The sequence below is a fragment of the Eubalaena glacialis genome, chromosome 7 (genome assembly GCF_028564815.1).
Source record: "Eubalaena glacialis isolate mEubGla1 chromosome 7, mEubGla1.1.hap2.+ XY, whole genome shotgun sequence".
NCBI lineage: Eukaryota > Metazoa > Chordata > Mammalia > Artiodactyla > Balaenidae > Eubalaena > Eubalaena glacialis.
The window spans coordinates 31,149,503-31,174,472 of record NC_083722.1 but is presented as its reverse complement, the minus strand read 5'-3'; the positions used below and the strand labels follow the sequence as shown (position 1 = coordinate 31,174,472).

At 35.3% G+C, this 24,970-nt stretch overlaps 1 protein-coding gene across 5 annotated transcripts in view; it reads right to left on the bottom strand.

The window, feature by feature from the left end:
* SUPT3H (SPT3 homolog, SAGA and STAGA complex component) overlaps positions 1 to 24,970 on the bottom strand; it is a 447,882-nt gene that overhangs the window by 220,002 nt on the left and 202,910 nt on the right. For all 5 annotated transcript variants that reach the window (XM_061195027.1, XM_061195026.1, XM_061195028.1 and 2 more), the window contains one exon: positions 9,076 to 9,160. In XM_061195027.1, coding sequence (XP_061051010.1) covers positions 9,076 to 9,160 — 85 coding nt within the window. The remainder of the gene's footprint in view (positions 1 to 9,075; positions 9,161 to 24,970) is intronic.

The following is a 24,970-nucleotide window of genomic DNA, read 5'->3' as shown; positions in this document are numbered from 1 at the left end:
ACAACCAAAGAAATGTATTAGGAGACGTTAGGTATTTCAATGCATACTTTATGGAACATAGTTTATAAGTTGTACTCCTAGACCAATTAGATACCTATAATTTTGTGTAGTTCTGTTTTTTAGCAATCATTTCCCTCTTAGCTCCTACACTCTCCCAACTTCTTGCTGCTTCTTATCAGCACTTGCCTCCTCACCATTCTGCTGCATCTACTCTACTGTGAAAAAGAAAAATATATAAACTTTTAGATTAAACCCACTCTGAGTAATGAGCATGATTACAGTAGTGTCTATTGCCTTTCTGTCGCTTACTGTCCGATTCTTAGCTGGATTAGAAGCGCAAAGTCAGCAAGATTCTACTCATAATAAAACATTACTTTCAAATTTAGTCTCAAAACATTCTTAACATGTTCTCTTAAGTCTTTTCTAATTGACACATTTATTTGATGGACCTTATTTCTCTTTCTATTCACTTTAAAAATCGGAAGTCAATTTTATATCAGTCTTCAAACATAAATAATGTCTTTTGAATTTCAGATTATCTACATCACTTAGAATTTCAGAACCACTTACTCTAGAGAAGTATCTAAGGATAGTTAGTGCATTCTTAGGAAACAGAATGTGATTTATAAATTCATCGAGAGATATAAAAATGACTAGAAACGTTTGAAACTATAAGCATAAACAAATTGCTCCCTATCACAATCAGTAAAATAAAACCCCTAATAAAACATCAGGATGAATGTGAATATCTGAAGGGATAAAAAACATATTTAAAAAAAGAACTGTTACATATTCTTCAAGTGTAGACTAATATATAATACTTGGATCTGGGAAATAAATAAAGCTGTCTAATGATATCTATATAACACATAAGGCAATGTCAAACTGGGTTAAACTATGTTAGAAAGCTACATAGAAATAATAGTTGTTATTTTTTTAAACCTGGAAAATGGCCTATGTATCTACAATAAAATAATATATAAAAAATGTTTAGAAGACTGGTTGGCACAAAGTAGATATGAACTAACTTTTATTTCCTTCTTCTCTGCATAATCTCCACACTAATCAAGAGAAACAGCAACTCTGGGAAAAGAAGATATAGGGTTATGAATAAATAAAAGACTTTCAAAGACCTTGGAAAAGGTACTGAAGAACAGGAGTCTGAAAACAAGTCTCTTGGTTCAGATACAGAACAGAACACAAAATGTGATGAAGGAGAATACAGTAGTTGGGAGATACCTGCCAAAGTAAAAGGCATTAGAAGAACAAACAGATAGGGGAGGAGAAACTCAGTGCCTGCTAATCCAGATGGGAGGTTAGTCACTCCTCACACATGTTAAGTTTATTCTTTACTAGTTTTCATAAAGATTATTAGAATAACTTTGAAAACCAATTCATATATGAACACAGAATTTAACAGATTGCATGGTTTACTACTTGGCTGATAAATTCATATAGTGAAAACTCAGTATGACTTTTAAGTAGAATGGTAGATAATTATATTCTGTGTATAAAACAAAGCGATTTTTCTGATATTTAACTGTGAGTAAATAGAGAAATAAAAGTAGTATACAGCCATCAAAAATTATGGAATTTTTTGAACTGCAAAAATGGGTATTATCAAAAGCATATTATTGACAGCATATAATATCAATTCAGTCACACAATTTCCAGTTGGCACAAATCTGTACCTATTTTAATTAACTGATGCAACTCAGTCTGGAGAGAGGGTATTTTATGAATGGTCTGCATGTCTTTGGTAAATCTGAAATTCTTGGAAACTACACATTAGGCATTTAATAGGAGCTGCAGCCAGAACTGAGTTTCAGCACAGGTCAGAAATCCAAACTTGGCATAGGATCCAAGTAGCTAGCAGAGCTTAGCTTAAGTTAGGTAACAGGATCCTAGCTGACCAGCAGGAATAAATGAAGAACACTGAAGGAAAAGCCTTGACACACATGGAAAGGAGGGAAGACACAGTTTTATACCTCTGCTAAGAAAACCATGTATAATAATATGAAACAGTGCTTTTAACTTTCTTGGAACTATGAACAATTTGTACGCTGAGATTCTCTTACCTTGAAGAGTTGAACAATTGACTATTAGTAGAATATACTACAGGAAGAAAAAGAAGACACGCTGAGAGTTGGGAAAGGACTGGAAATTCTTTCCTGGTTGGTCCTCTAGGTTATGCCCGTAGCAAATTACCCAGGGGAATTGGCGGGGAAAACGTAGCTAAAGAAGCAATCTACTTAGAATACGCCCATTTTGTGTCACAGATTAAAAACTAAATATCTGTCATCTGCAATACAAACATTATTTCTTAAAAAAGAGAAGATACAATACTATTTCTTGAGGTATGAGGTAGTAATATAAGAGAAAATCCAGCTAAGTAATAGAAAATATTAAGAGCAATCGATCAGAAACAAGTGCCATTCAAAACAATTAGTACATTTTCCACAATACATTATTTAAAAAGAAGCAAAAAAGAAGGAAACACTTTTCATGACATACAATGTTCTATATTTTGAACAATGCTGTGTGTGTATGTGTGCACATGTGTGTGTATATTCCACAAAGCAGGTGTGCTTTCAGTCTGTTTATGCTAAATATGTGGTACTTCATTTACTCTACAGTAGAAACAGACAAATAAGCCAAGAATTTTTTCCCAGATGGTATTTGTGAATTTCTCTATCCCATCCATGTAAACACAGAGTGGTGTGTTCCGGTTTGCTGAGTTACATATCCACGCTCTGACTTAGTACAAAGTCTGAATGTTTAGTCAGCTAAAAGACTGTTTCCATTCTGTGATTCATTAGGTCCCCATGGTACCTCTACTTCCTTTATTTTATGCAATCACAAATTATATTAGTTTGTCCTATTTTTATAACCCTTATAACTGAAGTTCTGCACAGGAAATTCTATCGCTATTTTAAAACATACTCATAAACCATTACGGAGGTGACATAAGTGACAGCCCCACAGAAGTGGTGATGAGGACTGAACATTGCCTTGCAGGAGCTCCTTCTACCAGGAAGATAAACTGTCAAATTAAAAAGCATTACAAGTAAGTGGGGTGGAGGAAGCGATGACTCAGTGTATGCTAATCCAGATGGGAGACTTAAGCAATCACTTTTGACACATATAAATTTGTTATTAATTTTCACAACTGAAGACTATTAGAATAACCCTGAGAAAGTTGTTCTGATGTGAAAACAGTACAACAAATTGAGGAGCTTACTAGTTGCCTGGTAGATTACAAAGTGAAAATCCGATATGTTTTGAAATGGAATGGTAGATAGTTATACTTTGTGCATACAATGAAGAGGGTCCTCTGATATTTAACTTGGAATGAATAAAAAAATGAAAGCAGCTATATAGCCATCAGATGTCATGACAGTTTTGGAACTTGAATGGATATTATTACTGACAGCATCATAATAGCAACTCTATCACACAATTTCAAGTTGGCATAAATCTTTACCTACTTCAAACAGATGTAGCTCACCCTGTGGAGTGGGAGAAGAGGGAAGCTTAGGATATGAAAATGTTTGCATCTTTCTGGAAAATTTGAAAGAGCATTTCAATGGATTTTTCAATCCAATTCTAATCTAAATCATGCCATTAAATAGCCCTGTTACCTTAGAATTAATCACGATAGTAACCATTTACTACTACTAACTTAGAGAAAGGATACTATGCCCCAGAAACTTCACTAAGTCCTTTAATATACAATATATCTAATTTTTATGACCCTCTATAACCACTGTAAAAAGTAAATATTAGTATTGTTATTTTACAAAATAAGAAAATTAAAAGTTTTGAAAACTCTCTCTAGTGACAACTAATTAGTATTGCACTGAATCATAAAATTGCTGATATTTAACCATTCATGACTTATAAAAAAGGCAATTTCATTTGGTTCAAACTATTATATAACAAATAATTTCTGAAGTATAATTCAACTTTAAAGTCCTATGACTTTAATATTCTAACTTGTTCTTGAATAAAGTCAAAAGCTTTATATAGATTTTAAACTATATGTTTTCATGATTTAACATATTCTATAATCTTCACGCAGAACTCCAGTGAAGAACAGTTAACTGGGGCCTGAGCTGGTCACAACCTAGCAAGTGGAACAGAGTAGAGTTAGGTGGAATCACTCAGACTGGAGGGCAGGCCTGGCTGAAGAACTGAGAAAGAACCAGGGGTAGGATGAGAGGGCACAGGTCTCAAATGGGAATCACAGGTCCAAGAAACAAGAGACAAAAGAAAAGATTTAAAGAAAACCTCTTCCCAAATGAAACAACACGCAACCGCTGCCAAAATGATCCAAGAGACTGAAGAATGGATTTTCTTCCCCTTTAAAGTTTTAGATTAAGGTATTAAGGGCCGGCAGTTGAGGAAAGAATGACTCAACTGAAGTTCTAGCTCACTACCCCAGTACTTGAAGGTGCTTTTTGAACAGGAGACACAGCACCACAGAGGTTGTAAGAGTGGAATCACATTCTTCTCTTCTAAATAGGCTGTAGCAAGAATCTAAATGCTTTTTATTTCTTCTATAAGTTATGTATTCCCTTTGATAGTACACTATCAAAGCACTTTGACAGATCTCTCTAGCATTAACTGAGCAAAGTCATAGGGGGAAAAAGTATATCACATAAAAACAACTTCCTTATTATATTTGTCTATGAACTTCTGTGACATACATAACACTGTTTCCACAGCTTTTGAGGAAAACTAAAATTCCTTTAAAAAACATCATTTCCTTCCAAAATTAAAAAGTATGTTTTCTTGAAAAATTGAAATTGAAGACGGATACGGGAAATATGGCAACAATGTGCTATATAAATCCATTAACACTGAATACTTTCCTGGTTAAGCAAATGAAGTCGGCCTGGTAAAAACCAGGTAGAAGTGGCTCCTGAGCTCAGATTTCCATATTAAAAGTCATACCTATGCTGTCAAACATTCCAATTTTAATCTTTCAAGAATAGCCAGAAATCCTAAGTTTTTATGTAAAAGTGATCTAATTTTAAAATGTTGGCAACTAAATTTGTATCTTAATATAGTGCAAGTAAAACCAGATTCTATGCTACATCTATGCATAGGTCAAGAGTTTTTTACCTCTATTCTGATGCTTACTTTCCTGAATTAAATTTAATAAATATATGTTGAATCCTATGAAAGATTTAACATATATTTTTATATAGACATGTATATACAAAAACAAGAAGAATTCCAGGCTAGATACCTCTTGTCAAAACCCCCATCTCTCCCTGTGAAAATCAGCAGTACCAGTTATCATAATGTTTAAAAATTAATTTATTTAAAAAAATTTTTTAATTCAATTTATTTAAACTAAAAAACCGTTCATCCCACTCCACCCCCTGCCTCTGGCAACCACCAATCTGTTTCTCTGTTTCTATGAAGTTGATTTGTTTTTCTTTTAGATTCCACATATAAAAGGGCTCATACGGTATTTGTCTTTCTATGTCTGTCTTACTTCACTTGGCATAATATCCTTGAGGTCCATTCATGGTATTGCAAATGGCAAGGTTTCATTATTTCTTATGGCTCAATAATATTCCACTGCATAGTTATACCACGATTTCTTTACCCATCCATCCATAGATGGACACTTAGGTTGTTTCCATATCTTGGCTACTACAAATAATGCTGCCACGAACATGGGCATGCATACACCTTTTTCAGTTAGTATTTTCATTTCTTTGGATAAATACCCAGAATTGGAATTGCTGGATGATATGGCAGTTCTGTTTTTAATTTTCTGAGAAACCTCCATACTGCTTTCCATAGTGGCTGCACAAATGCACAATCCAACAACGCACAAGGGCTCCCTTACTCCACATCCTCACCAACACTTGTTATTTTTAGTCTTTTTGATAACAGTCATTCTGACAAGTGTGAGGTGATATCTCATTTGGCTTTGATTTGCATTTCCCTGATGGTTAATGATGGTGAGCATCTTTTCAGGTACATGTTGGCCAGCTGTCTGTCTTCTTTGGAAAAGTGTCTATTCAGATCATCTGCCCATTTATTAATTGTTTATTTTTTGCTACTGAGTTGTATGACTTCTTCATATATTTTGAATATTAGCTCCTTATCAGATATATGATTTGCAAACATTTTCCTCCATTCAGTAGGTTACCTTTTCATTTTGTTGATGGTTTCCTTTGCTGTGCACAAGCTTTTTAGTTTGATGTAGTCTCACTTGTTTATTTTTGCTTTTGTTTTTGGGGTCAGATTCAAAAAATCATCACCAAGACCTATGTCAAGGAGCTTAGTGCTTATGTTTTCTTCTAGGCATTTCATGGTTGTAGGTCTTACATTTAAGTCTTTAATCCACTTTGAGTTAATTTTTGTGTACAGTGTAAAAGAGCATCTAGTTTCATTCTGTTGCATGTGGCTCTCCAATTTTGACTGCTTTCTCGTAAATTAATTGACCATATATGTGGGTTATTTCAGGGCTCTTATTCTGTTCCACTGATCTACGTGTATGTTTTAGGCCAACACTTGTTAGAATGGCTATTATGAAAAAGACATGAGATAACAAGTGCTGGTGAGGATGTGGAGAAAAGGGAATCCAGTACTTTAAAACTGTTGTGCTATTTCCTTCTAGTCTCCATATTTTCATGAAAATTCTGCTGTCTTTCAAATCATTGTTCCCCTATGGTAATAAATCTGGGTGCTTTTAAAATTTATATTATGCCGTTCATAGTCAGCAGTTTGAACATGCATTTCCTTGGGCTTATCCTTTTTGGAGTTTGCTCAGCTTCTTAAATCTATAGATTTAAGTATTTTAGTAAATTCCAGATGTTTTCAGCCATTATGTAATTATACAGAAAGCCTATTTGCAATAGCAAATAAGAAGGTTAAATACTTAGGAATATATCTAACAAGAAATACGTGAAGCCTATAAAAAGAAATGTTAAAACACTCATGAAAGACACAAAAATAGTCCTGAAAAAATGTAGACATTCCCTTTTCTTAGACTGACTCAACATTAAGATGCAGTTCTCTTTAAACTGATTTATAAATTCACACAATCCCCATAAAAATACCAGCAAGTTATTTTATGGAGCTAGAAAATTCAATACTAATGTTCACATGGAAAAATAAACATATAAGAATAATCAGGAACACACTGAGAAAAATTAGAAGGGGCGTCTTAGCTGTAACAATCTTTAAGATATACCATAAAACCTATATAATTAAAAATGTTGTATTAGCACATGCGTAGACAAATAAACCATTGGTATAGAATATAAAATCAGAAATAGACCCCAATACATATGCTAATTTAGTAATGATAAAGGAGGCATCTCAAATCATTAGGGAAAGTAGATACTTTTTAATAAATGATGATGGTATAATTGGGTAGTCATTTGGAAAAATCTATAGTTAGATCCATATCTCACACAATAACAAGAATAAACCACAAATGGTTAGGAATCTAAATGTTAAAAATGAAACCATACAGATACTAGAAGACAATATGGATGAATTTCTCTTTAAACTCAGTATAAGAAAAGTGTTCCTAACTATAACTCAAAATCCAAAGGAAATAAAAGATTGATGCATTCGACTACATTAAAATACTTGTATGCCCCCCCAAAAGCTCATAAAAACAAAGTCAAAAGATAACTGTAACTGACACAGAAGAAGAATATATTTGTATCATATGCCACAAAGGACTGATATACCTAATATTTATGAGACACAGGACCAAAAACTTGAGAGAAAAATGAGGAAAGGACATGAAAGCATTCCTAGTGGCCAACACTGAAACAACTTGAGAAATAAAAATAAATAATAATACTACTGCATAATGAACCAAAGAATAAAATTTAAATACACATTAGTCCATACATATGTACATTAAAAATTTAATAAATAAATGGTGATAAAGAATAGCTATTCCTTTCAGAATAACTGCAATTAAAAAAGATAAAAGGAAAGAAGAAAATAGAAAATCATTACTATGCAAATACCACGGTAATAACTGTCTCAGACTACATCCACTGATGAATGTTAAAATTAATAGGCAAAATTTTGCAGAGAAACAGTATTTGCATAGTCACAAAATATCTCCCACAAGACATTTATTAACAACAAAATGAAAAAAAAAAAAAAAACTTCATTACAGTGGAAAAATTCAGCATATACCACTTTACCCAAGTTATCAAGGTTAATTTAAGATCACAAACAACACATCAACAACATGAACCCACTGATATGATACAGTGAGAAAAGCCCATCACTTCTGTGGTATTCTTGCCAAAAAGGCATAGCCACATTCTAACCATAAGAAAACATTAGACCAATTGACAAAGAAGAGCATTCTACAGAATAATTGTCTAGTACTTTTCAAAAATGTCAAGGTCATGAAAGACTTTAAAGCAAGACTGAGGAACTATCACAGATAGAAGACCACAAAGACATGACAGCTCACTACAGTGTGTTATCCTGGATTAGCTTCTGGAACAGAAAAGGGACATTAATGGGAAAACTGATGAAATACATATAAGGTTGGTAATTTTATTAACAGTATTGTACCAATGTTATTCCTGGTTTTGATAATTGTACTATGGTTATGCAAGATGTTAACAGAGGAATGTGAATTGTATATGAGAATTCTCTGTGATACTTGTGCAATTCTCTTTCCAGACATCTAAAATTCAGAATAAAAGTTTTTTTAAACGTTCTGAAAAAACTATACTGATATAATGATAAAAAACAGATCAGTGTTAACCGAGGTCAGGAGCTGGAGAAAAGACTGATTACACAGGGTACAAAGGGATGTTTTTGGATGATGGAAATATTTCTATATAATGATTGCGTTGCTAGTCACATGACAATATTCATCTGTCAAAAGTCATGCACTGGTGAAATTTTGTTACATGAAAATTATACTTCAATAGAGCTGACAAAAAAAGAATTCCAAATGTAAAAAAATGTAAAAAAAAAAAATTCTTAAAAATATCTTGGGTTGTGATGCCAATATAAGCGGAATGCAGAGGAGAGATACCAAATAAGATTATATGCTCTTACCAGGTTAATTAACTGAGTGTGTACTACATCTTCTACCAAAACTGCTGTTTCATGAAGAGGCCTCCTAGAATCACCTAGAGAAAACCTGCAAAGAAAATCAAACATACCAATATTAAGGACTGTAAAACTAAGAAAGGCAAAAGTGAAAAATATTTATCATAATACTGTCTAATAAAGTACAAATTGTCCTCTCAAACGACAGAGTACGTATACAATTTTCTATGGACAAAGAATTGCATCTTTCCTACATAAGCTGAAACTTCCAGAGAAAAGTGCAGTGTCATCAATGTTATTTCTTGATTTGTGTAGGCATTTTTGAGGGCATTTACTATTTCAAAATGCAAAATTTTAAAGACAACCACTTTATAATATTGGCAACCAGAAAACTGTTACCATATCCAAATAACCAATACAGCTGGCCCTTCATATCTTCAGGTTCTGCAGGTTCCTCTGATTCAACCAACCACCAATTGAAAATATTCGAAATAAAAAAAAAATCCAGAAAGTTCTGAATAGCAAAACTTGATTTTGCCATGTGGTAGCAACAATTCACATATCATTTACATTGTATTTACAATTATTTACATGGCATTTACTTTGTATGAGGTATTATAAGTAATCTAGGGACAATTTAAAGTATATGGAAATTTCCCCAAAGAAGATATACAGATTGACAATAAACACATGAAAGGATGCTCAACATCACTAATCATTAGAGAAATGCAAATCAAAACTACAATTAGGTATCACCTCACACCGGTCAGAATGGCCATCATCAAAAAATCTACAAACAATAAATGCTGGAGAGGGTGTGGAGAAAAGGGAACCCTCTTGCATTGTTGGTGGGAACGTAAATTGATACAGCCACTATGGAGAAAAGTATGGAGGTTCCTTAAAAAACTAAAAATAGAACTACCATATGACCCAGCAATCCCACTACTGGGCATATACTCTGAAAAAACCATAATTCAAAAAGAGTCATATACCACAATGTTTATTGCAGCCCTATTTACAATAGCCAGGACATGGAAGCAACCTAAGTGTCCATCAACAAATGAATGGATAAAGAAGATATGGCACATATATACAATGGAATATTACTCAGCCATAAAAAGAAACGAAATTGAGTTATTTGTAGTGAAATGGATAGACCTAGAAACTGTCATACAGAGTGAAGTAAGTCAGAAGGAGAAAAACAAATACCGCATGCTAACACATATATATGGAATCTAAAAAAAAAAAAAAAAAGGTTATGAAGAACCTAGGGGCAGGACAGGAATAAAGACGCAGATGTAGAGAATGGACTTGAGGACATGGGGAGGGGGAAGGGTAAGCTGGGATGAAGTGAGAGAGTGGCATGGACATATATACACTACCAAATGTAAAACAGATAGCTAGTGGGAAGCAGCCGCATAGCACAGGGAGATCAGCTCCGTGCTTTGTGTCCACCTAGAGGAGTGGGATAGGGAGGGTGGGAGGGAGACGCAAGAGGGAGGAGATATGGGGCTATATGTACACATAAAGCTGATTCACTTTGTTATACAGCAGAAACTAACACACCATTGTAAAGCATTATACTCCAATAAAGGTGTTAAAAAAAAAAAAGAAAAGAAAAGAGACATGGGACACAGTCATGAGTAGATTACTTTCACTGAATTTCCTTGTCCAAGATTCACTTAGGAAGGCAAAGTGTGTTATTTTGAGAGGCATTTGAAGAAAATGGTAACTTTAACATTACCATGGAAGACTATGTGTGTAAATACTACAAATAATAATTCTGTTTATTAAATTTAAAAAAAGTATATGGAAAGATGTGCATAGGTTATATAGTAAATGCTATGTCATTTTATATAAGGGACTTGAGCATCTGACGATTTGGGTATCTGCAGGGGGTTCTTAGAACCAATCCCCCTCAGACACTGAGGGACAACTGTACAGTAACACAATAATAGCCACGTAGAAAACTAAAAAAGCATGTGATGTAATTAAAATGAAAACTGCTAAGAAAAATGCATGTAAATGGTGTAAACTATTATTTCAAATTATATACAAGCAGATTATCAAGAATGGATGACAAAGCTGATCTTAAAAGTCCTCTTCTCAATTTTCATATTGTGGACTAGATGGTCCTGGTAAAGAACATTTGAAAATATACAGTAATATATTAAAGACTTATATTTAAAGCATACTTTAACCAGCAGTAGAGAAAACAAAAAAGAAGTCAGAGAAAATGAGAAAACACAGTTTCACAGGATAAGAGAGCCCTGGAGCCAAAATTTATTCTGAAAGCATCTACTTCTTTATAGTAGCCTATAGCCTGGATTTCAACCAGCACAGTTTTCAAGGTATAGGAAAGAGGGCTGGGACCTCAAGAGAGGTATGAGGTCAGTTTGAGGAAACTACTCTGAAGTTGAGAAAAGCAACACCCAGATGGTGATACTTTCAGTGTGTGAACTAGGAAAATACCACTCCAAAGAAGGCACTTTGCCTGTCTTACCCCAGGTTGAGTGAAAGAGAAAAAAAATGTGGTACTGGCACAAACAGACTATAGGAAAAGAACAGAGAGTCTAGTAATAAACATATAATGGTCAACTGATTTTCAATAAGGGTGACAAGAGCACCCAATCTGGAAAGGACAGTCTTTTCAACAATTGGTGCAGGGAAACAAGATGTCCACATGCAAAAGAATGAAGTTGGACTCTTACCTTGTACCATATATTAAAATAAACTCAAAATAGATCAAAGACTTAAAACTATAAAACTCTTAGAATAAAATAGAAGGGGAGATCTTCATGACCTTGGATTTGGCAAAGGTTTCTTAAAGTGTGACACCAAAAGCACAGGCAACAAAAGAAAAAAATAAATTGGACTTCATCAAAATTAAAACCTTTTATAAATCAAAGAACACTATTAAGAGAGAGACAAGATAACCCACAGAATGGGAAAAAAAATGTTGGAAACTCATATATCAGATAAATAACCAGCGTATACAAAGAACGCCCACAACGCAAAAAAAACCCCAAAAATACCCAACTTAAAAATGGGCTATAGACTTGAATAGATATTTCTCCAATGAAAATAAACAAATGGCCAATTTCAAATGAAAAGATGCTCAAAATCATTAGCCATTAGGGAAATGCAAATGAAAAAAAACATGGAGATACTACTTCAAACCCATAAGAATGGCTACTATCAACAAAATGGAAAATAGTAAGTGTTGGCTAGGATATGGAGAAATTGAAAATGCTGTACATTGCTGGTGGGAATGCAAAATGGTGCAGCCACTGTAGAAATGTGCATGATATGTAGACACCACCCGAAACTGAACAGCTGTAGTGCTACAGTCCCCTTCTGGAACATCCCTGAAAGACAGTGGTAAAGGGAAATCCTCCCAGTGCACAGAACTTACAGCAGTGCACTTAGTTGTTTACTTGAAAGAAGAAATAGTTAGATGTGTAATTTTATACTGATTCATGGGCTATGACCAATGAGTGGCTAATGGTAAGGGACATGGAAGGAGTATGTTTGGGAAATTGGTAAATTTGGGGAAGAGGTAGACAGATGTCTCTAAATAGGCAAAACAACAACAACAACAACGTGAAGACGTCAACTATATTTCAATTTAAAAAAAACTAAAAAAAAAAAGAAGATATCTGTGTCTTGTGTGAATGCTCATAGGTGACCTCAGCAAAGGAAGATTTTAACAATCAAGTGGATACCATCAGCTTTTCCCGAATCACCCCATCATTGCCCAATGGGCTTATGAACAAGGTGGCCGTGGTGGGAAGGATGGACTTCCACTCACCAAGGCCACTGCTGAGTGTCCATCTGTCAGCAGCAGAGATCAACACTGAGTCCCCTATATAGTACCATTCCTCAGGGTGATCAGTCAGCTACCTGGTAACAGGCTGATGCCATTAGACCACTTCCATCATGGCAGTGGAAGTATATTATTCTTACTGGAATAGACACTCTGGATATGGAACTGGCATCCCTGCATGCAATGCTTCTGCAAAAATTACCATCTGTGGACTTAGAGAATGCCTATCCACTGTCATAATATTCTATACAGCATTGATTCTGATCAAGAAACTCACTTAACAGCAAGAGAAGGGCTACACTGGGCCCACACTTATGGAATTCACTATTCTTAACATGTTCCCCACCATCATGAGGCAGCTGGTTTGACGGAATGATGAAATGGCCTTTTGAAGACTGAGTTACAGTGCCAGCAAGTTGGTAATACCTTGTAGATCTGGGGCAAGGTTTTCCAGAAGACTATACAGTCTAGAACCAGCATCCAATATATGGTGCTGCTTCTCCCACACATAGAATTCACAGGTCTAGGAATCAAGGGATAGAATGGGAGAGGCACCACTCATTATTACTCCTAGAGACCCACTAGCAAAATTGTTGCTTTCTGTTCCCATGGCCTTATGATTTGCTGGCCTAGAGGTCTTAATTCCAGAGGGAGGAATGCTTTCACATTTATACCATTGACACAATTATTCCATTGAAATGAAACTTAAGACTGCAGCTGAGTCACTGTGGATTCCACATGCTTCTGAATCAACAAGTGAAGAAGGAGTTACTGTGTTGGCTGGGGTGAGTGATACTGACTACCCAGTGGAAAATAGACTGGTACTCCACAGTGGAGGTAAGAAAGAGTATTTCTGGAATATAGGAGATCCCTTAGGACGTCTCATAGTATTACCATGCCCTGTGATTAAGGTCAATGGAAAACTACAACCCAATCCAGGAAGGACTACTAATAGCTCAGATCCTTCAAGAATGAAGGTTTGGGTCACTCCACCAGTTAAAGAAACACAACCAGCTGAGGTGCTTGCTGAAGGCAGGGGAATACAGATTAGGTAGTGGAAAAAGGTAGTTATTAATACCAGCTACAACCATATGACCAGTTATAGAAAGAGGATTGTAACGGTCATGAGTATTCCCTCATTTTGTTATGAATACGTTTGTGTGTGTGTGTGAATGTGAGTGTTGGGGAAATAGCTGTTTCCTTCCCTCTCTTATTCCCTCATCATGTAACATAAAATGTATTGGCCTTACAGTATTTAATTGTTATTCATTTTATATCATAGTATTTAAGCGAGGAACACCAAGGAGAAGTATAAACGTCACTCAAGGACTTAACCTCATCTTCTGGGGAAGGGGTTAGCGCATTTTCAGTTGTGTGCTGGATAACTGTATCACGTTAGGCAGAACTATGACCTTGTTATTGTCTTTATTTGGAGACTAAGTATAGCTTAAGGAGATATGGGCGCCCAAGTTGATATGGGTGATGGTTAATTTTATGGCTCAGTTTGACTGTGGGCCATGGGGTGGTTAACATTAGTTTGATATGTATTTGAAGGTATTTATGCGTGAGATTAACATTTGAATCCGTAAACTGGGTAAGGCAGATTACCCTCTCCAATGTGGGTGTGCCTCATCCAATCTATTGAAGGCCTGAACAGAACAAGAGGAGGAGTAAGAGGGAATTCACCCTCTGCCTATCTTCAAGCTGGGACTGGTCTTTGACTGCCTTTGAACTCATTTTGGGACACCATCAGCTCTACTGCTTCTCAGATTTCCATACTGTAGTTTTACCCTCCCCTCATCACATTTTATGTTGTTGATTTCACAATGTACATCTTTTACCTTGTGTATCATTAACAAATTATTGTAGTTGTGATTATTTTTACTACTTTGGTCTTATAACCTTCATACTAGATGTATAACTGATTTACCCACCATTAAAACATTTGTGTATTCTGAATTTAAGCAGTGGAATTTGTACTTTTATACATTTTACTATTACTGACTAGCATCCTTTCATTTCAGTTCAAAGAAGTCCCTTTAACATTTCTTATAGGCTAGTCTAGTGGTTATGAACTCCTTCAACTTTCACTTGTCTGGAAAATTATTTATCTCTCCTTCAATTCTGAAGGATAACTTTGCTGGGTATACTTTTTTTGGCTGCCAGGAAAGCAAGAGTAAAACATAAATCAATTAATATAATTAACTACATACAATATTAAAATAGAAAAACTGTATGATCATATCCATAGACGTAGGCAAATCACTAAACAACCATTCACGACAAAAATTTTAGCAAAGTACGACTAAAAAGATTTTCTTTAATCTGATGAAGAGAATCTACCAAAAACCATATAGGGAACAACATACTCAGAAGCATTCAAACCTTTTGAAATTCAGACCAATATAAGGATTCCCACTATCACCACTTTTAGTCAATACAGTACTTAAGATTACAACGACAACATAAGGCAAGAAAAGGTTTAAACTATATAAGTATTGAAAAGAAAAAACTAAACTGTTCTTATTCACATATAATCTGAGTACCTACACAGAAAACTCAAAATAATGGGGAGACAAATTATTTCAATTAATAAAGGAAGCCAGCAAGTTTTTCAACTATAAGAGCAATCTAAATATCATCAACACAAAGGCAGAACTCATTGAAACAGACAGCAGAGTGGTGGTTACCATGGGCTGGGAGTGGGGGAAACAGGGAGATGATGCTTAAAGGGTACAAACTTCCAGTTAGAAGATGAATAAGTTCTGCGAATGTTACATACAGCACAGTGATCATAGTTAACAGTACTATATTATACACTCAAAAGTTGATAAGAGAGTAAGTCATAAATGTTCTCACCGCAAAAGTGAAATGGTAACTGTGTGACGTGATGAAGGTGTGAGCTAAAGCTATGGTGGTAATCATTTTGTAATAAACAAGTAAATCAAATCAACATGTGTACTCCTTAAACTTAAACAATATCAATCATATCTCAATAAAGTTGGGGAAAACAGCACACAAAGATAGAAAATGCAATTAAAAATATATAAATTGGCTCTAAACTTTATGTGAGAGAGTCAAGAGCCAAGAATAGTCAAGACACTTTTGAAGTACAAAGTAGAAGATTTCCTACAAGACTTATTATAAAGCCATAGTAATTAAGGTAGTGTGCTACTGGTGCAAGGACAAACAAATAAACCAACAGAACAGAAAGAGAATAAAAAGTCCCCATTAGAGAGTAAACTCCACAATGGCAAAAATCTTCTGTTATGTTCACTGACATATTCAATATTTAATTCTTTGGACTGCTGGAACAGTTTCTCTTCCATTATTTTAAGTTAATTTAAATCACACCAAAGAAAAAGTACAAAGTTATCAAAGGGAAATAATTGACTCAAAGATAAAATAATGAATGCAATTCACATCTCTAGTAAAAAGAATATTTTAAAATACTTCTTATATTAACAAAACGTACAAATAATTACCAAGTTTTACCTCAAGCTTTTATATACTTTTCTACTAAAAATAATCATCATTAACATAAACATGTAGAGTACTTAAAACCAGCTAAAGATATAAATAGGGATGGGATTGTGATGAGTATATTATTTTAATTTTCAGGGTTGTTAGTTCTTCAGCTTTAATTTGCATTTTTTCTCATATTACTTCTGCTAAGTTTTTTTTCCCACATGCAGAAAGCTAGATACTGTCTTAATGGTTTCTGGAAAATAGAAATGAAAGCCATTGTACCTAGCCATAGTCACCACTTTTTGCTCTGCAATGTTTATAATATTTTTAAGTCACTTAAAGACAAAATCCAAGTAATTGGTACTTATACATATCTTTTGATTTCCCCCCCCCAATTAAACACCTATCTTACTACTCACTGATGCCTTGACTGACTTGTCTTGGGCCTATTCCCAACCAAAAAGGTCTGATGCTCAATTCCTTCACATACTGCCTAGATGCCTATAACAACATCAGTACTGCTGGACCAGCTTCCACTAAAGGTCTTTTAGGAAACGTTCCTGAAAAAGTTGTCCCTCCCTTGGTCTTCTGCAGTAGCTTCGTTGCTATAACTCACAAGACTCTATTTTAGTTATCATGTAACTTTGATAACCATGGTCACAACAAGTAAGTCCAGAGCATTCTTGCTGGACTCCACTTAATCAAGACAGTGGCACAGCCACTTATACCCTATCCTCTCACCCAAACAGGATTGGTTTTATTCAATTCCAGGATCAAATGTTTCAGTGATCACTAGGGCAGCTGACTCTGCAATTCCCTTGTCAAGTGCATAATGAAAGTATGAAATAAACAAGACTATTCATGAGGTGAAGTTATACTTCTTATTCTGTACACTTAGAGGAGGATGTATGCTGAACGAAACCATGGGATACTGTTCCAAAAATTCTGCAGAACTTACCACTAAGCCTTTCAGTATTTTTGTGTGCTATGTGTAAGCCTAACACAGTCTAAAATTGGGAGATAGCCTTTACATAGACATCTATTAAAGTAAAAAGAAAAATCTGTTAATAGAAAGTACAGAGTAAAACAGAGTAAGAACTAGTTACAGAAACATTTCCAAAACACAGAAAACAAATTTTTTAAACTACACACTGAATATTACTACAGTCACTATGTGTTTCCAAAAAACAAAACTTCATTTCAATAGCTTCTACCCTCAGTTAAAAAAAAAAAAAGTTTAAAAAAAAAGGAAGGAAGATGCTAGATATATGCTATCTTACTCTCTGTTGAACCCCTATTTGACATCTTTAGTCAGAAATTTATGCCTAGATGCTTCCTGAGTATGGTGATATACTTTCAATGTCTCTGGAAATTCTGACACATTATTCTTTATCAGAATCTTTTGCTAACCTCCAGATCCTATGTAAATGTATATATCTGATGATGTATCTACCCACAGACCCATTCTTCTTACATCCACTTATCACCAACTGTTGAAAAGAAATCAACCCCAAATTCTATTTTTTAAAATAATTATAATAGACTTCATTTTTTAAAGCAGTTGTAGAAAAAGTGAGTGGAAAGTACAGAGAGTTTTCATATATCCCCTCATCTCCCTCCATGCCCAGTTTCCTCTATTATTAGCATTTTGTATTAGCGAGCCAGTATTAATTGATACGTTATTATTAACTAAAGTCCAGAGTTTACATTAAGGGTAACTCTGCATGAGTTTCTCTATTGGTTTTGACAGATGTATAATGATATGTATACACTATTATAGTATCATACAAATGGTTTCACTACAAATCCTCTGTGCTCTGCCTATTCGTCCCTTCCTCCTTTGCAATCCCCGGCAATAACTGATCTCTTTACTGTCTCCATAGTTTTGTCTTTTCCAAAATGTCATGAGTTGCAAACATATGGTATGTAGCCTCTTCAGATTGGCTTCTTTCACTTAGCATTATGCATTTAAGATTCCTTCGTGTCTTCATGGCCTGATAACTCTTTTTTATTACTAAATAATTTCATTGTATATACCATGGTTTGTTTATCCATTTGCCTACTGAAGGACATACTAGTTGCTTCCCAGTTTTAGCAATTCTGAATAAAGTGACTATAAACACTCATGCAAGTTTTGTGTGGACGTAACTTTTCAAGTCATGTGGGTAACTACCAGAGTGTGTTTATTGGGTCATATAATAAGAGTATGTTTAGTTTTGTAAGAAACTGCCAAGCTGCCTTCCAAAGTGTCTGTACCATTCTGCATTCCCATCAGCAATGAAGGAGAGTTGCTGTTGCTCCACATCCTCCCCAACACTGGGTGTTTGGGATTTTAGTCATTCTAATGGCTGTGTAGTGGTATTTCATTGTTGTTTTAAGTTGCAATTAACTCCTTAATGATGTATGATGTTGAGCGTCAACCCCTTCTTTTAATGGCTGTAACTGTAAGAAAAACAAACTTTTCCAGTAAGCATATACAATACGTGTATATTTATCTCTTTTTAAGTCATACAAACATACATGTGATATTAGTACAAAAACACAGTATAAAACAAAAGAGAAATTTCAAAGGAGGTAAAAATGTATCAAACAATATTTTTAAATAAGTATTATTTTCTTTATTGAAATGAGAAAACTTTTTTGCTCTGATTAATTATATATATATAAATTATTAGCATTACCAACACTCCCAGTTTGCCTGAGACAGGGATTTTCCAAATTATTTTCTACCAAAGAAATCAGCCTAATTAATACTAAAAGGTCATGACACATTTTTTATCAAAAAAAAAAAAAAAGCCAGAAAATTTTATTTTTTTAAGGGAATGAATGAATAATACATAAAATGTGTATACTATTTACTTTCAAACAATTACCCTATTATTTTTGTTCTAGAGTCCCAAAAAAGCACCTGGGGAATTTGTCCCTTCATTTGGAGATAATGCCTTTCCATGCTGTTCAGTTGACGACTAAGGCAGGGTACTCAGGGCAGGAGGAGTAGCAACCCAGCTGAGTCTCGTTGTAGTCACTGCCTCCACTCAAAGAAGAAACAGCACCAGCTGAATAAGGGGCCAGAGATGTGAGCTGAGAATAAACAGATACAATTCATATGGCCAGTATCCAATTAGGAAGATTACAATAATGCAGCTCAAAGTCTCACTGCATCCTGGCCATCAGCTACAAAGAAGAGGCAATCAGTTATGATGAAAAGAAATTAGACTGAAAGTTAGATGACCTGGTTCTGGTTCCTACTCTGTGACTAAGTAGTACTGTAACCTCGGGCAAGTAGCATTTCTGGGTACCTCAGTTCCTCCACAATGAAAGGAGGGGACTGGATTCAATGATTTTAAAGATCTGTTTTCAGATATTTATTCTGGGTATGCAAGCAGCTATAATCCTTAAATCCCAAAAACTTTTGTCTTCAAGAATTATAAGAAAATTATATTTTAAGGAAATCACTTTTATAACTCTTGTAAGAAAATTAAATCTTACTAAACTGAGTAAATTGGGCAACAATCATGAAATTAAGAAAAAAGAAAAAAATTTTAACAGGTAACACAGAATGAAATAAACAAATAAAAACAATTAGAGGAAGAGCAATAAAGCTAAATTTATTCCTGCCCTATATGTGGAAATAATTTCCAAGAAACATTCCATTGCCCCCTAAAAGACATTAAAAACAAAACAAAACAAAACAAAACAAGATAGTGCCTGTACTTGGGGAAAGTATCACAGAATTCTATATTATTCTTCTTTAGTATATTTGACAGGGTCAGCTTTTGAGTCTAAAATACTTGTTTTCAAATTTTCAAGCCCTGATTAAGAACAGAGTGGAAGGACTGAATAAGTTTTAATTAAAGGGATTCTTCAATTAAAGAGATCCTTTCACAATGTATATGTATATCAAGGCATCACATTGTACGCTTTAAATAACTAACAATTTGTCAATAATACTTCAGTAAAGCTGGGGTGTGCGGAGAGAGTCTGAAAAAGAAGCCAAGGAAGTAAGTTTAGTAAAAATCCATGACAGAGAGCCTGCTAGAACAGTCCTGAAGAACACAAGGCCCACAAGCAGATCTGCTCATAAAGATCCAGGAACTAAACATAAAAGGACAAAGAGACATTTCTTTACTACCTTGTGTGCGTCTTCTTGGATGCTGAGTTGCTTTCAGTACTTACCACTGGCTATAAACTCTAATGTGGTTAAATTATTCTGGATACTGTGGTTAAGTAATTGCTGTGGTCTTGGGAGCTAGTAACTGCTTTTTTTTTTTTTTTTTTTTAACTTCTGGTTTTTTGAACATTTTCTACCTCAGGTAATTGATATTACTTTGGAATGGACACTGTGACTACTGCTTGATGTAAGAAGGCCCTGGGTGACTTTCTGTCCCCAAAAGAAAGTTTCCTTTTTCTCTTAAAACCACTTATTTGATTATACTTTTATAGGCTAGGTATTACTATAATACCCAGGAATTTCTCCTAACTGGAATTAGAGTGAATAGCAGGCTGGAGCCCTAGCATACACTCCAGTCAGCTAACCTGGTACTAGACAGCACACGCAAACACAGACATCATACTGTTTATGTCATTCGTACCCAATATTTGTTGAGACTGATTTACGCTCTGTCCAAAGGGGAAAAAAAGTACAGAAGTTTGACCATGAGCAGTCATTTAAGGCAATCAGACAGTCATAAACACGTGCAAATTCTCCTTCCTCTTCAATTTTTAATACCACTAACCTTTGTAACTCTATGATTTTATCTACCTGTTTTCCAAAGGAAGAAATGAATTCAATTAGCAATGGCTCTGAGAAAGCCAAAGTGACAAGTAACTGAAAATAATTAAATAAATACCTAAGACAATAGCCAGGACATGGAAACAACCTAAGTGTCCATTGACAGATGAATGGATAAAGATGTGGCACATATATACAATGGAATATTGCTCAGCCATAAAAAAAAACCAAAATTGAGTTATTTATAGTGAGGTGGATGGACCTAGAGTCTGTCATACAGAGTGAAGTAAGTCAAAAAGAGAAAAACAAATACCATATGCTAACATATATATGGTATCTAAAAAAAAATGGTTCTGATGAACCTAGAGGCAGGACAGGAATAAAGACACAGACGTAGAGAATGGACTTGAGGGCATGGGGAAGGGGAAGAGTAAGCTGGGACGAAGTGAGAGAGTAGCATTGACATATATACACTACCAAATGTAAAACAGATAGCGAGTGGGAAGCAGCTGCATAGCACAGGGAGATCAGCTTGCTGCTTTGTGACCACCTAGAGGGGTGGGATTGGGAGGGTGGGAGGGAGATGAAAGAGGGAGGGGATATGGGGATATACGTATGCATATTGCTAATTCACTTTGTTATACAGCAGAAACTAACACAACATTGTAAAGCAATTATACTCCAATAAAGATGTTTAAAAAATACCTAAGCCAACAGTTTTTCTAAATATGATCATTTATCTCATTGCTTGCTTGACTTTTCAACATCCATCCCCCGTCCTTTACTTTAGTATATATTCATATCTTATTAAAATGAACTTTGACAATATTTTTAGAATTTTATAACCCTTCATGAAATAAGTATAAATATCTTAAGACATAAGAAAAGCAAGATTATGATTCCTATACACTAACGATGAAAAATCTGAAAGTGAAATTAAGAAAACACTCCCATTTACCATTGCAACAAAAAGAATAAAATACCTAGGAATAAACCTACCTAAGGAGACAAAAGACCTGTATGCAGAAAATTATAAGACACTGATGAAAGAAATTAAAGATGATACAAATAGATGGAGAGATATACCATGTTCTTGGATTGGAAGAATCAACATTGTGAAAATGACTCTACTACCCAAAGCAAACTACAGATTCAATGCAATCCCTATCAAACTACCACTGGCATTTTTCACAGACCTAGAACAAAAAAATTCACAATTTGTATGGAAACACAAAAGACCCCGCATAGCCAAAGCAATCTTGAGAAAGAAAAACGGAGCTGGAGAAATCAGGCTCCCGGACTTCAGACTATACTACAAAGCTACAGTAATCAAGACAGTACGGTACTGGCACAAAAACAGAAATATAGGTCAATGGAACAGGACAGAAAGCCCAGAGATAAACCCATGCACATACGGTCACCTTATCTTTGATAAAGGAGGCAAGAATATACAGTGGAGAAAAGACAGCCTCTTCAATAAGTGATGCTGTGTCTATTTACAATAGCCAGGACATGGAAGCAACCTAAGTGTCCATCATCAGATGAATGGATAAAGAAGATGTGGCACATATATACAATGGAATATTACTCAGCCATAAAAAGAAACAAAATTGAGTTATTTGTAGTGAGGTGGATGGAGTTAGAGTCTGTCATACAGAGTGAAGTAAGTCAGAAAGAGAAAAACAAATACAGTATGCTAACACATATATATGGAATCTAAGGGGAAAAAAAAAAAAAAAAAGGTCATGAAGAACCTAGTGGTAAGACGGGAATAAAGACACAGACCTGGGGCTTCCCTGGTGGCACAGTGGTTGAGAATCTGCCTGCCAATGCAGGGGACATGGGTTCGAGCCCTGGTCTGGGAAGATCCCACATGCCGCGGAGCAACTGGGCCCGTGAGCCACAATTACTGAGCCTGCGCGTCTGGAGCCTGTGCTCCGCAACAAGAGAGGCCGCGATAGTGAGAGGCCCGCGCACCGCGATGAAGAGTGGCCCCCGCTTGCCACAACTAGAGAAAGCCCTCGCACAGAAACGAAGACACAACACAGCCAAAAATAAATAAATAAATAAATAAATTTTAAAAAAATAAAAATTAAAAAAAAAAAGTTTTAAAAAAAAAAAAAGACACAGACCTACTAGAGAATGGACTTGAGGATATGGGGAGGGGGAAGGGTAAGCTGGGACAAAGTGAGAGAGTGGCATGGACATATATACACTACCAAACGTAAAATAGATAGCTAGTGGGAAGCAGCCACATAGCACAGGGAGATCAGCTCGGTGCTTTGTGACCACCTAGAGGGGTGAGATAGGGAGGGTGGGAGGGAGGGAGATGCAAGAGGGAAGAGATATGGGAACATATGTATATGTATAACTGATTCACTTTGTTATAAAGCAGAAATTAACACACCATTGTAAAACAATTATACTCCAATAAAGATGTTTAAAAAAAAAAAGTGGTGCTGGGAAAACTGGACAGCTACATGTAAAAGAATGAAATTAGAACACTTCCTAACACCATACACAAAAATAAACTCAAAATGGATTAAGGACCTAAATGTAAGACCAGACACTCTAAAACTCTTAGAGGAAAACATAGGCAGAACACTCTATGACATGAATCACAGCAAGATACTTTTTGACACACCTCCTAGAGAAATGGAAATAAAAACAAAAATAAACAAATGGGACCTAATGAAACTTAAAGGCTTTTGCACAGCAAAGGAAACCAGAAACCAGACGAAAAGACAACCCTCAGAATGGGAGAAAATATTTGCAAATGAAGCAACTGACAAAGGATTAATCTCCAAAACATACAAGCAACTCATGAAGCTCAATATCAAAAAAACAAACAACCCAATCCAAAAATGGGCAGAAGACCTAAATAGACATTTCTCCAAAGAAGATATACAGATTGCCAACAGACACATGAAAGAATGCTCAATGTTGTTAATCATTAGAGAAATGCAAATCAAAACTATAATGAGATATCATCTCACACCGGTCAGAATGGTCATCATCAAAAAATCTACAAACAGTAAATGCTGGAGAGGGTGTGGAGAAAAGGGAACCCTCTTGCACTGTTGGTGGGAATGTAAATTGATACAGCCACTATGGAGAACAGTACGGAGGTTCCTTAAAAAACTAAAAATAGGACTACCATACGACCCAGCAATCCCACTACTGGGCATATACCCTGAGAAAACCATAATTCAAAAAGAGTCATGTACCAAAATGTTCACTGCAGCTCTTTTTACAATAGCCAGGACATGGAAGCAACCTAAGAGTCCATCAACAGATGAATGGATAAAGAAGATGTGGCACAGATATACAATGGAATATTACTCAGCCATAAAAAGGAACGAAACTGAGTTATTTGTAGTGAGGTGGATGGACCTAGAGACTGTCATACAGAGTGAAGTAAGTCAGAAAGAGAAAAACAAATACTGTATGCTAACACATATATATGGAATCTAAAAAAAAAAAAAAAGAAAGAAAAAAAAATGATCAGAGAACCTAGGGGCAAGACAGGAATAAAGATGCAGACCTACTAGAGAATGGACTTGAGGATACGGGGAGGGGGAAGGGTAAGCTGGGACAAAGTGAGACAGTGGCATGGACATATATACACTACGAAACGTAAAATAGATAGCTAGTGGGAAGCAGCCACATAGCACAGGGAGATCAGCTCGGTGCTTTGTGACCACCTAGAGGGGTGGGATAAGGAGGGTGGGAGGGAGGGACATGCAAGAGGGAAGAGATATGGGGACATATGTATAACTGATTCACTTTGTTATAAAGCAGAAACTAACACACCATTGTAAAGCAATTATACTCCAAAGAGATGTTAAAAAAAAAAGGTTAAAAAAAAAGAAAAG